Source organism: Natrix helvetica (assembly GCF_964273705.1).
Source record: "Natrix helvetica genome assembly, chromosome: 4".
NCBI lineage: Eukaryota > Metazoa > Chordata > Lepidosauria > Squamata > Natricidae > Natrix > Natrix helvetica.
Window position 1 is genome coordinate 27,120,378 of NC_138550.1, and position 14,814 is coordinate 27,135,191.

At 35.5% G+C, this 14,814-nt stretch overlaps 1 protein-coding gene across 3 annotated transcripts in view; it reads left to right on the top strand.

Annotated features, from left to right (window-relative positions):
- The window catches only part of NBEA (neurobeachin), a 370,152-nt gene that overhangs the window by 352,537 nt on the left and 2,801 nt on the right, over window positions 1-14,814 (top strand). For all 3 annotated transcript variants that reach the window (XM_081951245.1, XM_081951243.1, XM_081951244.1), the window contains 6 exons: window positions 733-925; window positions 3,225-3,296; window positions 3,637-3,792; window positions 5,024-5,194; window positions 11,159-11,260; window positions 14,110-14,306. In XM_081951245.1, the coding sequence (XP_081807371.1) occupies window positions 733-925; window positions 3,225-3,296; window positions 3,637-3,792; window positions 5,024-5,194; window positions 11,159-11,260; window positions 14,110-14,306 (891 nt within the window). The remainder of the gene's footprint in view (window positions 1-732; window positions 926-3,224; window positions 3,297-3,636; window positions 3,793-5,023; window positions 5,195-11,158; window positions 11,261-14,109; window positions 14,307-14,814) is intronic.

The following is a 14,814-nucleotide window of genomic DNA, read 5'->3' on the forward strand; positions in this document are numbered from 1 at the left end:
GTGTTTCCTTTTTTTATGGTGTCTCCTTCTTTAGGAAAGTTACCTCTCCTATGTTGTCTTCTACTAGACAACTGCTGAAGACATGTCTGTTCACTCAAGCATTCTAGCATGACAAGTGCTGCATGACTAGATTGCTTTTTAGGTTACAGTACACTTCCTCATTCTGTTCCACATCACTAAAAATCACCAGGATAATATTAGAGAACAGGAATACATTTTATTAAGGAGAGTGTATTCCATGGTTTTGCCATTTTCAGCTTAGCTCAGTGTTTCTTCTTACTGTTAATGCTATACATTTAATTTTGCTATTGCCTTTTATAAGCTCCTAACTCAAATCCTCCAGTTTATGTTTCTTCAGCTTGCGTATTGTATAAGCCTAATGAATGACTAAACTACTGCTTCTGTTTGACATCTTTACTATATAAACAACTGTAAGCGTTTTAGTGAGATTTTCTATTTGTTAATGTTGGCTGTATCATCACATGTCCTGTAATGATAAACTAATGGACATTTGCCATGACTTTTCCATATTTGGCTTACTATAATTCACCAGTAACCAGTTCTCTAATTTTGCTGTCTTGTATTTGTAGTGGTAGCTGTATAAATAACATTTTTCTCCTGGATGTGTAAGTACTTCCTGCCTCTCTTAACCTTATTTTCCCTTCAGACCTTCTCACTAATTATGTTATTCTTTCTGTTTTCTTCTGTTCTCTTTTCCTTTCTACTCAACAGTGTTTCCTTCCACAGAGCCCACTTATGTTTAAAGATCAGATGCAGCAAGATGTTATAATGGTGCTCAAATTTCCATCAAATTCTCCTGTCACACACGTGGCAGCCAATACACTCCCACACCTTACAATTCCTGCAGTGGTAACTGTGACTTGCAGCCGGCTTTTTGCAGTGAATAGGTGGCACAATACTGTAGGTATGTGTTTCAAGATGGATTTTTGATGAGTTTGTATAGTTTGGGTCGGGCTTGTATTGAACCTTATTACCCAAATAAATGAAAATATTTATTTTCAAAAGAAGGTTTGTAAATAAATCAAGATGTTTAAAAATGTTTCCTATAACTTAATCTACCTCTGAAAGTATCATTGGAGAAATTAAATGCCACCTCAAAACACTCAAACACACAACCACATATATACAAACATACACACACCCCTAAATAATCTGTCTGGTATTCTTTTAAATGCTTGTTTATATCCTCCCAATTTAAGTATAAATTATTCTATTAGATTGCATGTGGATAACAATGCATTGCTAGGCCAAGCTAGTTATACGTTCACTACTTTTGCTTTTTTTTAAAGTCATTAAAGTGTAAAGAGGGGAGAGACTAGGGTTTTTTTTAAGATCAAGCAAGGTATGGATGAAAACAGCTGAACTTTAACTTTGTCATATTGCTTTAGCCGTTTGCTTTCCTACCTGGTGCATTCCCTATGTGTGAACTATGGCAGGAGGAAATCACTGGAATTTATTGGAGTTGTGGGGAGATTCAGCTGCAATCACTTCCTTTATATACACTCCTTCCTGATATCTATGATGCCTATGATATCTATGATATGAACGATTGCAGGAACTGGGTATATCTAGTTTGATGAAAAGGAGGACTAGGGGAGACATGATAGCAGTGTTCCAATTTCCCAGGAGTTGCCACAAAGAAGAGGGAGTCAAGCTATTCACCAAAACAACTGAGGGCAGGACAAGAAGCAATGGGTGGAAACTAATCAAGGAGAGAAGCAATTTAGAACTAAGGAGAAATTTCCTGACAGTTAGAACAATTAATCAGTGGAACAGCCTGCCTCCAGGAGTTGTGAACGCTCCAACACTGGAAGTTTTTAAGAAGAGATTGGATAACCATTTGCCTGAAGTGGTGTAGCATTTCCTGCCTAAGCAGGGGGTTAGACTGGAAGACCTGCAAGGTCCCTTTCAACTCTGTTATTCTGTTATTCTACACATTAGATATGCACATATTCTATTTAATGCATTAAAAATGTAATAAACATGCCAGTCTCCATCTAATTTTATTCAGAAACAAATGAAAACATATAAGAAACAAACCATCATAAACAAATTTATAAAAAGATAGATTGAGAACCCAGATTTAGGAATAGAGAATTAGAATGTAGAGAAATTGCTAAAGAGACATGCAGCAAAATGGGAAAGGAATCCAAACTTCTGTCAGGGTTCCAGATAGCATCCAAAAGTAAATCAGAGTCCAAGGCAAAGGATTCCTCAAAGTTCCAATTTATTAAGAGAGCCATATTGGCACATCTGGGAAAACCCGAATCTGAAAGCTTCCAGGTTTTCCCACCCAGTTGAAAGTTCAAGATCCTGCCCCCACATCCACAAGTCCATAGTTCAATCTTCCACTGGCAGCTTCCACCCATACAGTTCCGGCCAGGTGCAAAGAATGACCTTGGCTTTCTAGAAAGAATTTTGTTATGGCTATATATCACCCAATTCTGTATAACCCCCCCTCCCATTTTCCCACAATAGAAAATGCATAATAGAATAATAGAAAGTGTAGCAGGCCTAAAGTCCAAAATGAAAAGACGGCTTGCAGGCCTGACAACTTCTACATCCGGAACAAATGCCCTCATATAGGTCTTATTTTGGGACCACAACATATCCCTTTGCCATCCTGTTGTAAATTTATATTAAACTGTAATTCTGGCAAGTAAAAACACAAAGTTTATTACAAAAAGGTTCAAGTATCATCTCTTGAGCTAAGCAACATTGATAGTAATATCAGCCCACTTTTCTTTAACCAGAACATGCCTGGGTGATAGAGCCCAGGGGTTGTTTTTCATTAGGTTGTGAAGACCTACTCTTTTTTTGAGGTCTAGATTAATATAAAACTACATCCCACTCATATACAATATCAGAATCTTTTCTGGCATAATTATTCATTCATTCACTCATTCATACATACACCCAAAGAGAGAGAGAGCAGTTTTTCAATAAAGTAAAAATATACAAAACTAACAATTAGTAATTATCATTTTAATGTTTTCCCCATCTTCTTTGTCCCATTTAATTCAAATCAATTTGATAGTTTCTTCTTTCAGAAAAAGTTCATACAGGTCTCCAGTCTTACAAAAAAAAAAACCCTCCTTATCATTTTGTAATGTGGAAAGCAAGAAAGAGGGAAATATTAGGAATCCCATAGTACAAACCTAATTTTATACAGCCATTATTGACATTTCTTTTCTGTTCCTTAGGCCTGAGGGGAGCACCTGGGTATTCTCTAGATCAAGCTCATCACCTTCCTATTGAAATGGATCCATTGATTGGTATGTTATGTTAGATGGAAAATAATTAAGAAATAATTTGTTTCAACAATAATTTAGTGTACAATATTTTCATGAATCAGAAGAATTCAAAATAGAGAAAAAGAGTTACAGGCCACTAATTTTACACTATGAAAAATATACATTATGTTTGGGGGGAAATTGCTTGCAAAGTAGTATGTATTAGAAAAGCTTTGGCTCTTATTTGAGACTTGACAGATTGAATTGAAGGTATAGTAAGGCTACTGTGGTGCCTGAATTAGCATGTTCACTCACATGCAAAGTTTATTTTCATGCTATAAAGTTTCTGAAAGAATTTGCTTTTTTTTCTTGTTCTGCACAGCCAATAACTCTGGTGTGAATAAACGGCAGATCACAGACCTTGTGGATCAAAGCATTCAAATCAATGCTCATTGTTTTGTGGTCACAGCAGATAATCGCTACATTCTCATCTGTGGTTTCTGGGACAAGAGCTTTCGAGTTTATTCAACAGAAACAGGTGGAATTTTCACATGGAATTTCATTCATTTTCCTATATCATTCACAGAATGTCAAAATAGAGAAATGTTTTAAATTGAATATTTAAATATTGTAATAGATATATAGTATAGTAAATATAGTAAATAGATTTTTTTTTCATATCAGAGAAGGAATTGAAATAAGGATTGGTAACTGTTACAAACCCCAAAAGCTAATTTAAAAACAAGGTTTGAAATCTGTTTCAAATTTTAGAGATTTTTGCTCTCAGCTTTCTTAAGCCAGTCTAAGTATAAATTTGTAATCGCATTTTAGGCACCTCAGATATTTTGCAATATCTTTTGAGAGAATACTCATTTAGGATGTTCTGGTGAGAGTGAAGTTTAATGTTTCCCCCCTTTAGGATAGGGATAAATCTGTTAGTTATCAATAGCAGATTTCTTTACTACTTAACACCCCCCCCCCCTTAAATTGTTTAAATTTTCAAGGGATTTTAAAATATTCAGAATTCGAGTGGCAGCAGCTGCAATGAGAATTCTCAGGCTTACAATCCAGCAGCTGCCTTGGATGTGATGGTTTTGTGACAGGAGGAGATCAGGAGGGTAACAATTGTAACTCCAATCATACAACAAATACTTTGCATAGAGAAGGTCACAGGTTCTGTTCCTAGCATTTCCAGTGAAGAATGATCACTTGTGGGTGAAAGGCAGGATATCTGTTTGAGACTCTGGAGAGCCATTACCATTCAAGAGTGGACAGTTTTCTATGTTTCTCTGATGAACAACAAGTCAATGTTATATCACCTTGACACCTGGGAATGCAGAAACCTCTTCAGCCTTTAGGATACAGATTGAGAACTCTGGAGGGAACAGCTTTTTTTTTTTTTACATTTATACATGTTAAAGCTGCAGAGCGTTTAGTGCAAATTACCCGGCATCTATTGGCTGAAATGGCATATCATATGTCAAAAAACAGCAATAACACATCTGCATGGAGATTAGATCCAATGAAAGGAAATATTATGCTTTTGTCCAGTCTAATACCTGATACAGCCTGCATACAACATGCTCATACTGAATACTTTATTGCCTGCCGTCTGAAGACAATCAAAATGCCTGTTTTCCAGTCCATTGCTGAAAATGTCTTTTATTTGTGCTTTGTTTTTAAATTTATTTGGGTAGCTTCAATTTGTATTCATCATGCACCGCAGCACAGGAAAAAAAAATCAGTAAAGCAACCTCTCTTTGTTGTAGGCAAACTAACACAGATCGTATTTGGCCATTGGGATGTAGTTACTTGTCTTGCCAGATCAGAGTCTTATATTGGTGGGGACTGCTACATTGTCTCTGGCTCTCGGGATGCTACTTTGCTGTTGTGGTATTGGAGTGGCCGACATCATATCATTGGTGACAATCCGAACAGCAGTAAGTTATTACCATTTATCTATCTTATGTAATATTTCTTTTATATTTTCAATTCTGTACCGAATTGTATAGCCATCTTCTCCATCTTCTCCCTCATGGGCCCCTTTCCACTATTTTCTCCAGGAAAGCCTTTGGAGACACGTCATCATTTGTGGGTTTCATAATTTGCTGAAAAATTGTTGTAGTTTTTTTTTTACCAAAGTTATAGAGAGAAATATTGTTAGAATATCTACAATTATTTACTGGAGATTATTTTATAAGGAAAATGAAAACCAGAGTATAGGCTAGGTTAAATCCAATTAGCTAACATCTTTAAAATAAATTTCTAGGAAGATGTGGATGATATTTTTTAGAAAAGGATTAGGTTCACAAAAGCTGTCATCTGGCGATGCAGATAAGATATTTTATATTACAGAACATAAGGAGATAAGGAACTCAAGAGAAAGATGTCAGGTTATGGTAATTATGTGGGCTAGGTGTTTGACTTTCTAATGATCCTTTAAGCTGAAAGATAGTTAATTATCAATTTCAGCTTCAGTGCATCCAATTATCAAAAGGAACTTCAGTTGTTTCAGAAAATTATATAGAGCAGGATCCCGTCTTTTATTTTTTTCATCAACACCACTAATAATACATCTGATATGCTACATTCATATGCATATACACATGCTTGCACTCACTTCAGCACTCTATGGTGTTACTTATTAATAAAGTGACTAAGTAAGTTGAAAAGCATTAGTGATGTGGTCTTTACTAGTTCTCATACCTAAATATACATATATAAGTGCTTTAATAAGTTCCTAACAACCTTCTAATACTGCCTCATACCATATTGGTACACTGATCTACCTAAAATTATATCTAATCTATTTTAATGCTTCCAAATGTATGGTAGAAAAAGGATTATTTTTAAAGTGATAGTTAACAAATTAAAAATTCTGAATAAATCACTTCATCGGAAGGGAGCTGAAGTTACACATGGCTCCCAATCAGGATTTTCTGTTAGCTGCTACACTACTTAAAAACTTCTTAGAAGTTAAGCTGTATAGACCAGGGATGTCAAACTGGAAGCCCATGGGCCTGATACGTCATGTGCAGGCCACCTCCGCACCGGCTCCACAAAGGCAAAAATCGTCATGATACATCACATGATGCGATTAAATTTGACACCCATGCTCTAGACTAAGAAATGTGAGGTTCACGTTTTCAGTAGGATTCCTGCATTAGTCTTTTCAGTTAGTATACAGACTGCAGCCTTTAGATTGTTCAAACAAAAAACATGTTCTGGGTTTATAGTTGGAGAAAGTTGTTTAATTAATCTTCAACTTGCTTTTTTAAAAACTTGAATAATCCTTTCTTCGTTATGCATAGCTTTACATAGTTTGTTCTGTAACTCAACTTATAAAAACTGGCAACTTGCTTTTTTTTTCATTTGTACTGTATGTTAGATTGCTTAAGTTCTTTTTTTCTAATTAGACTGGGTGGAAAATCGGAGGGAGGGAGGGAGGGAAGGAAGGAAGGAAGGAAGGAAGGAAGGAAGGAAGGAAGGAAGGAAGGAAGGAAGGAGAAGGAAGGCAGGTTGGTTGTTTTTTTTGAAATGGATACAAATCCAGAAACTAATTCAGAAGTGATAAAAATTAATTTGTGCACCTTAATTGGAACTAGCTCACTGGGAAAAAAAACAGAGGCAAATGGAGCCAGCAGCTAGTGTTAAGAGATGATTGAATTTTTTGTCATGTAGGTATAGTGGACTTGGCTGTTTATCCTCCTGAGTCTATCTCTGCAATATATTGCATTCAGCCTTTGACTGGTTTCTTTAAAGCAATCAATGCTATTCCTGTCGTGTCCCCCGGGCCTGAAATTTCATTGATCTTGGGACTTGACATTTCTCATTATATAGCAGCAAGTTGCCAGAGGTGTGAGTTGCTTTTCCTGGCCATGTTTGCATTGAGCACTGTATGAACACATTGTGTCAACTAGCCCAAACCTCAGTTTGTGGACCAATTATAGTAAATAGCCCTTAAAGGCACTAAAGTACATTTTGTCTCACTTGACACATTTTACATATACTTAAAGAGAAGGTTCCGTATCCATTACATGAGTGTGATAAACTGTCTGTACGTTAAAACATACTAAATGTCTCTATAAAGAATTGCAGGGAGAAAGTATCACTGATTTTGTGAATAATACTAATGAAGGCATTTTTATTTATTTGTATGTATGTAAATATTGCAGATTCAAAAGACTTCCTAAATTAATTAGGAAGTAATTAGTTTTAAAACATTAATAGTATGTGTACATATTATTTCTTTAAATGGTCAGTTATAAGACCTTCTAGAGAAGAACTAGGTTTTGAATATGGGCTTTGAATATAAAATCCTTTAATATTAAAATTGTTTTGCCCCAAAAGAGATACTAATTGTTTAGATGTCAGGTTTTTTCAGTAAGCGTGCAGAATTGTATTTCCCAAAATCTTGAGCAGGAGTGTCAAACTGGCGGCCCGTGGCTGGATGTGTCACATGCAGGCAACTCCCACCCAGCTCCATGAATGGGAAAAACCTCGCAAAACGTCACATGACATCATGAGTTTGTCACCCATGATCTAAAGATATCTAATGGAAAAAAGATTGCAGTTATAGCTATTAACATCTCCATTTGTTATCAAGCTTCTCGTCAACTTTCACATAGATAATATCCACTTTATTTGATGTCTGCATGAGTTGTACTTTTTGTTTCTACCTACAGAGATAAATATTGGGTGCAATTTGACAAATTTGACTGTATTACATGGTTATATCCAATCTCTCCTTGGAGCTCGTACAAAATATATGACTCTAATCTTCACTCAATAATATGGGGAAGAACAAGTGTTGTGCACATAGACATGTGAGCCTATAGCTCTTAGTAAAGCACAGGGATTTAAGAAACATTATAAAGATGTTAAGGGATAACCAGAACCCAAGCAGGTATAAACTTAGTTGACACAGTAGTTTATAGCAGTAAAAGTCTTCATGCTTATAACTAGAAATGAAAAAGTATTCCCAACACTCCTTGGTAGATATTATTTCAAAAGAATCCTTCCAGGTTATGTATACTTCCTGGTTGACAAGAGCAACAGGATGTTGTCTTACAAGATAGACTTTAATAGAGATCCAGCTTGCATAAAATAGTATGAGCATGCTTGAGATAAAATTGAGTTTTGTTTGCCCTTTGTGTATTTGTGAAGCCAAAAGAAAGAAGGAAAATGTAATAGTTCTCAATTAAAGTTGTGTGATCGTTTTGAGTGCATATGAAATTGTGAATTTATTATTTGTATGACATTCTCCAATGAATGCTGATAATGAAAGAATCAGAGATCCATAAAGTCTTGGAGATGGGCAGTATAAGAATAGAAAAAACAGATAAGAAATAAAGTGTGTAAACAGGCTGTATAAAACCTGGATTGGCGATGAGTGAATTATTTTGAAGGACAAAGGTACAAACAAGATGACAGAATTCAGAAAAAGTGATTGGATTCAAGAATGATTGAGAATGTAGATGATTATGAAAAATTAATAGACTATATCTTTTAAGATGCTTTGTCCACTATTTAGGGTACAGTTGTCAACTTAAGTCTTGTTGGCAATGTGAAGTCCATCAATGCTCTTTTGTTGGCTTAGTATCTTTGATAATAACATTTCTAGGAAGTAACTCTTTGGAATTTGATATTCAGGATATTTTATGGATGCTTATTTTACAATATTATGCAATATCTTACTCCTCTTCAGCTAGGAAAACAATTCTCCCAAAGATTAGATGCTTTGATCTCTTCCACTTTTCAAATGATTAACTATTAGCATAATTAATAATTATTAATTATTGCACTGATGATAATGTATGACACCACCAAAAAAGGAAAAGGAAAATGTTTATAATCCACATGAAATATTAATTTGTAAGGAAATGTGAAGCCATAGGACTAAATGGTTAGACAATTAATATTTCTCTTTTACATAAGAACCTGTGTACTACTAATTGCATATTATCTCTTTTTGAGAAACAAAAGCTACCCTATTATTTATTATTACTGAGATGGCACATTCTTCTACATTTTACAATTTTGCCCTAAAGTATTCAACTACACAGATGTAGAAGTACAATGTTGGGGAAGTTACTGTGAGTTCAAACTGACAGTGTTTCAATTCACGGGTCAAGCTTCAGCTGCATATCCTTTAGTATCTTAGCATTTAATCTTTCACGGCATCTATCAGTAGTGCCATTAGGGTGAGAGAATTTTGTTAGATTTTGAATGATCGGTACAGTCCCAAATGTTCCAATTTTTGGCTGAGAAATGTGGTATGTGAAGCCATTTAGCAGGTTTGCTGTAATAATATAATGCTGATTGAACTGTTATTTTCTTTCATTTGTTGCAAAGAGTGAAGAGTTATTTACTGTTACCACCAAGCCTTAGCTCATTCTAACTATATTACAGTTAGGACATGCCTAAAAATCTGCTTTCAGGGACAATACCAAATAAACAACATTAATTATAGTTTAACTTGCAGTTCAGTGTATTAAGCTTGTTACTTCAGAATTATGTGTAATGTAGATAATAGTTCCTTTCCCCCTTCATCACTTTCTTGTCAACTCTCTTGAAAAACTCTTGAGGTTTTTCCAGAGCTAAGTCAAGTAATTCACACTTGAGAATAGCAATTTCAAAATGAGAATATTGTAAAATAAGTTCAAGCCCTCTGCCAGCTATAGTTTAGCATCCTCCAGAAATTTAGCCAAACCCCTTCACCTCCTGATACATATCTTTTAGAGCACTTTGTGCTGGAAAAGTTGCCGACTTTTAGTCTAATGTTTCATTCTGTATAAAATGTAACATGTTTTTAAAACTGCTGTCATATATTGCAACAGGCACTTATGAAAGGATACAAAAATCATTTAGACAATTAAATAATTTGTATATATGGTTTGTATTTGATACCTTTGCCTCCTACATTCCTTCAGTACAGGCAAATTTACAAAATATTAAGTATAAATAAATAACCTATTGATATCTAAACATCCCACCCAGAAGCATAGAAAGATATATCACCGAGTTCTTCCCAGCTCTTTCTCTGTTTACTTTTCATAATATAATGCACCTGTTACTGATGTAAACATCTTTCAAGGCAGAGAAACTACCTCTAATATTATTCAGCTTTTCTATTTTAATCCAAACATGTATATCCCAAATTTTATAAGTAGACTGTCCTCCCTAACCAGATGTCTCCCAGATGTGTTGCCATGATGGCTAGCTATTTCCTAGCCAGCATATGCATTGAAATCTAAATAATTGGGGTTGTTCAGCACTTAATTCAAAAAAGGTACTTCAGAATGTAAATATATCACCTGTCTGTGGAAAGCAACAGTACAAATCCAAGAAAAAATACAACTGCTTCCAAGAGAAATAGTATATTTTTACACTGAAGCTTCCAAGAGAAATAGCATATATTTACACTGAAGTCTGTTTCTTGTTTTATTTTTATTTATTTATTATTTATTTATTTTTATGCTGCCCCTTTCCCCTATAAGGTGAATCTGGGCAGTTTTAAATTGTTATACCATCTTAATCACTCAGAGTATTTTATGAGTGGGAAGACTCATAAAAGTTGAAATTATAGATATCAAATCCAAAGCATTACGCAGCCTAATTAAAATATTTTGTTCAAATGTAAACAAAAGCAAGGATTATATTCTAAACCCAATCAAATCATATAAATATACATGCAATTATTATGACTAATATAGACATAATGTCTACATCAGTGTGTCATGAAGGAATATGATATATGAATCAAGAAATCAGTGATACCATTTTATTAAAGATATTCTAAAACAGACCGCCCCCAAAATAATAGTAGAAATGCTCCCAAATTGAAGTTCAAGCTGGCTTAATATATATATATATATATGGTTCATTTTTTTTTCTCTTTTTAGGTGACTATCCTGCTCCCAGAGCTGTTCTAACTGGTCATGATCATGAAGTTGTCTGCGTATCAGTATGTGCTGAGCTGGGACTTGTCATAAGTGGTGCTAAAGGTCAGTTGCTAAAGATTAATTTTAGTTTAAAACTTCATGCCTCAAAATAATTATTTCCACCAATAACTTATAAACAGAAAGTCCTCATTTAGCACCTGCAGCTGGAACCAGCAACTTGGTGGTTAAGCTAAATAGAAAAAAACCCACAAGACTGAAACTGTGTTTGTGATTTTACTCCAGCTTTCTCTTGCTTTACAACATTAGAAGGATACAATCTCAAATAGCCAGCTGAGCCCAAGCAGCAAGGAGTGTGTGTGTGTGTGTGTGTGTGTGTAAACGTGATTCATGAGGAAGCCAGGTAAAAAGGCAAATATTATAGCCTTTTTCCTCCACTCCCCTGCTCTTTGAAATGCTCACCCTTACTCTGGAATAATAAGACAGGAATTGATACCTGAATGTATTGATTGGAGAGTAAGAGACTATAAGAGAGTAAGCAGGCACACTAAGGGGAATATGCATTGTTAGAAAGGGATGTGCTAGTGACAGCTGTTTGCTTAGTCCATCGCAGCATGCCATAAGCCACTTAATAGACAAACAAAAACCTCTAGTATGAAATTGATTATCAATTTCAGGCAGCAGCCACAAGCCAGGAGGAAGCTTATAATCAACTAATTAAATCCACAGCTAAGTTGTTAACTTGTGGTTAACACTTTTTAGGGACACCGCTGTGGAGAAAAGCAGCTCAGTAAGAGATAGCTTTAGCAATCCCTCTGCTCTCTGAGAAGGGAATGGAGAAATGGGTGAGGCACAGGACAACACATAATAATTGACTGTAATGGCAAACACATGGTGACAGAGAGGCACTGTAAAGATTAGTCTCAGTTACTTTTTCATCACAACATAACTGAAAAATTGCTGTAAGGCACTTGCTGGATGAGGACTACTTTTAGCTGCAAGAGCTTAAATCAAGAAATGGAGTAGCCCAGACCACTAGGATGCCTCTGGTAAAAGAACCATCATAAACATTGTTACCAAAATTCAGACCTATAAATAATTAATACTGCCAAATTTGTTGGGTGGAACAGAATCCATTGGTTTGAAATTATTTTTTAAAACGTGAAGTTTCCCAAATATGCTGCCTACATTCAATATTACAGATTTCAATCTTTCTGACATACACGGTAACTTTCCTGCCACAAGTTCTACACTTCCAGCCTACCTTCTCAAACTCTTCCTTTGTGACCACTTCGTTGTTTATACGTGTCCTCCTCCATTTTCAGTAGTTGGACTGGCTTCTTTTTTTGACTGCCATTTTTATCCTTACTAGAACGGTTTGCTATCATGCTTTTAATATTCCTATCATTAGAAATCCCCATTCCCCTTGAGCCTTTTCCCTGTGGCTTATTCTGCAGCTCTGAGTTTATTAAACTCAATTGTTTTAGAAATCAAAATGCATGCTGGTCAGTTTCCTCTAACATTTCCCTTACTTCCACTTCCTGAAATCTTCTCTTTGATAAGATTGACTTCAGGAATTTAATTCCTACGGTTGCCAATGGTTCAAAGAAGCTCTGTTTAATTTTTTCTCCCACTTCTTTGACATGATAGATGCAGTACATGAAGTACATTGTCTTCTCATCTCTATCATGGCTTATATTGCCTTTATTTTTCAATTTTTTAATTTATTGATGTCATCAGGATCAACTCTTCAAATTCTACAATTAAAATAAATTCCCAATAACATCTAAAAATAGTAAATAACCTATGCAACATTGCAATAAAACAAGTGCCCCCAAACAACCAGGTTTCCAGCGTTTCAGCATGGAAGTCTCAAAGTTTCCCTTAAAAAGCTCTGTCTTGACAGGAAGATATTGAAACTAGATGTGCCAGCCCTACGAGGCAGCAAAGATTTGAACACGAAAGTTACAAACACTAATCAACGTGTGTTATAAGGTTGCAATAAAAGACTCTCGCAAGTCTGAATGTACCTCACCACTCCCTGCCTTTACCCTAAAGCAGGCGTGTCCAAACTTGGGAACTTTAAGACTTGTGGACTTCAACTCCCAGAATTCCCCAGCCAGCATGGTTGGCTGGGGAATTCTGGGAGTTGAAGTCCACAAGTCTTAAAGTTCCCAAGTTTGGACACCCCTGCCCTAAAGAGAATTAAAGAGGGTCAAGCCTTAGACACTTTCTCAAATTCCATTTCTGCTTTTCACTCAGATTTCTCTTATCTTAGCATTCCCTTGGCTACAACTCTTCTTCCTCCTCCTCAATGTTATTTTCACAGCCCATTAATCCATTTCTAGATATATTGAACTGAAGCAACATTATTCACTTATAATGGAACGGAGGGCTAAAATAAGTGTTAGAGCAAAAGGAAAGACTTCTTCTTTCTAAATCCAACTAGTTCACCTTCATCTAAGCAAGAATTATTTAGATAAAGTGTCTCTGCTGGCCTTTCGGCCAATTATAACTTACTTTTCATTTCACTCAGCTGGAAGAATTAGCCATGATAATTCTAAATTATATGGTTATAGAAGCCAACTATTACCTCAATGGAACAGAAATCCACCACCAGTTTTATTCCATACCTGACCTGCCCCTGTTCTGGCCTCCTGCTGCTAATACCTCTACTAAGAATAGATATAAGCCTTTAAAGATTTCCTTTGGTATAGCAGGTGCCATGGAGATCAGATGTACTCTCCTTGATAGTGGAGTTTTTCTACATTAGTAGAGAGATATTCTATCCCATCCTAATCCTTTCTTAATTCATGTTGAAATCATTAGGATTTAAATAATAAGAAAGCTTTCTCAGAAATCATAGTAGTATCTCTAATCTATTGTTAATCATTGACCGAAACTGTATGAATTTCTATTTTTGTAATATACTGTTATTAATTTGTAATATACAGAAGGACCTTGTCTGGTACACACAATTACTGGAGATTTGCTGAGAGCACTAGAAGGAACAGAAAATTGTTTGTATCCACGCCTAATATCTGTGTCTAGTGAAGGCCACTGTATCATCTATTATGAACGAGGAAGATTCAGCAATTTCAGCATTAATGGAAAACTTTTGGCCCAGATGGAAATTAATGATTCAACCAGGGTAATTTTTATTTTATACTCTAATAGAAGGCATTAACATTAGTTCACTGTCACCTGGAAAAAGTTACATCTATAGAAAAAAACTTTTCAGCTCCAACTAAGTCAGACTTATTCTTAAAAACTATACCAAGACATTGCTTAATACACGATATTTCCTGGATATCTGATCTTTAATCATCTGACCATGCTTAAAACTTAAGTAGCTTGACTTCTGTTGTCCTTTAATTTTGGAAACTCAGAGGCATCAGTGTGGGGGGTGGGAGTTGGGGGTTGCAAATAATGAAACTCAGGCCAGCAAAATGCAAGTGATGACCCTTTTATATGCGTATCATAATGTTAACACACTGACTTCTGTGAAAGTGTCTTAGCTATGTCATGAATATTGGCCCCTAAGGAACCAAATCTACCAGCAGCAAGAGCAGCTCAAGGAGATTAAATGGATGCATAACTCGAGCTGTTCATAGTGGTGTATACCATTGCAAAGGCTGAATTGATTTGTGTAAATTTCA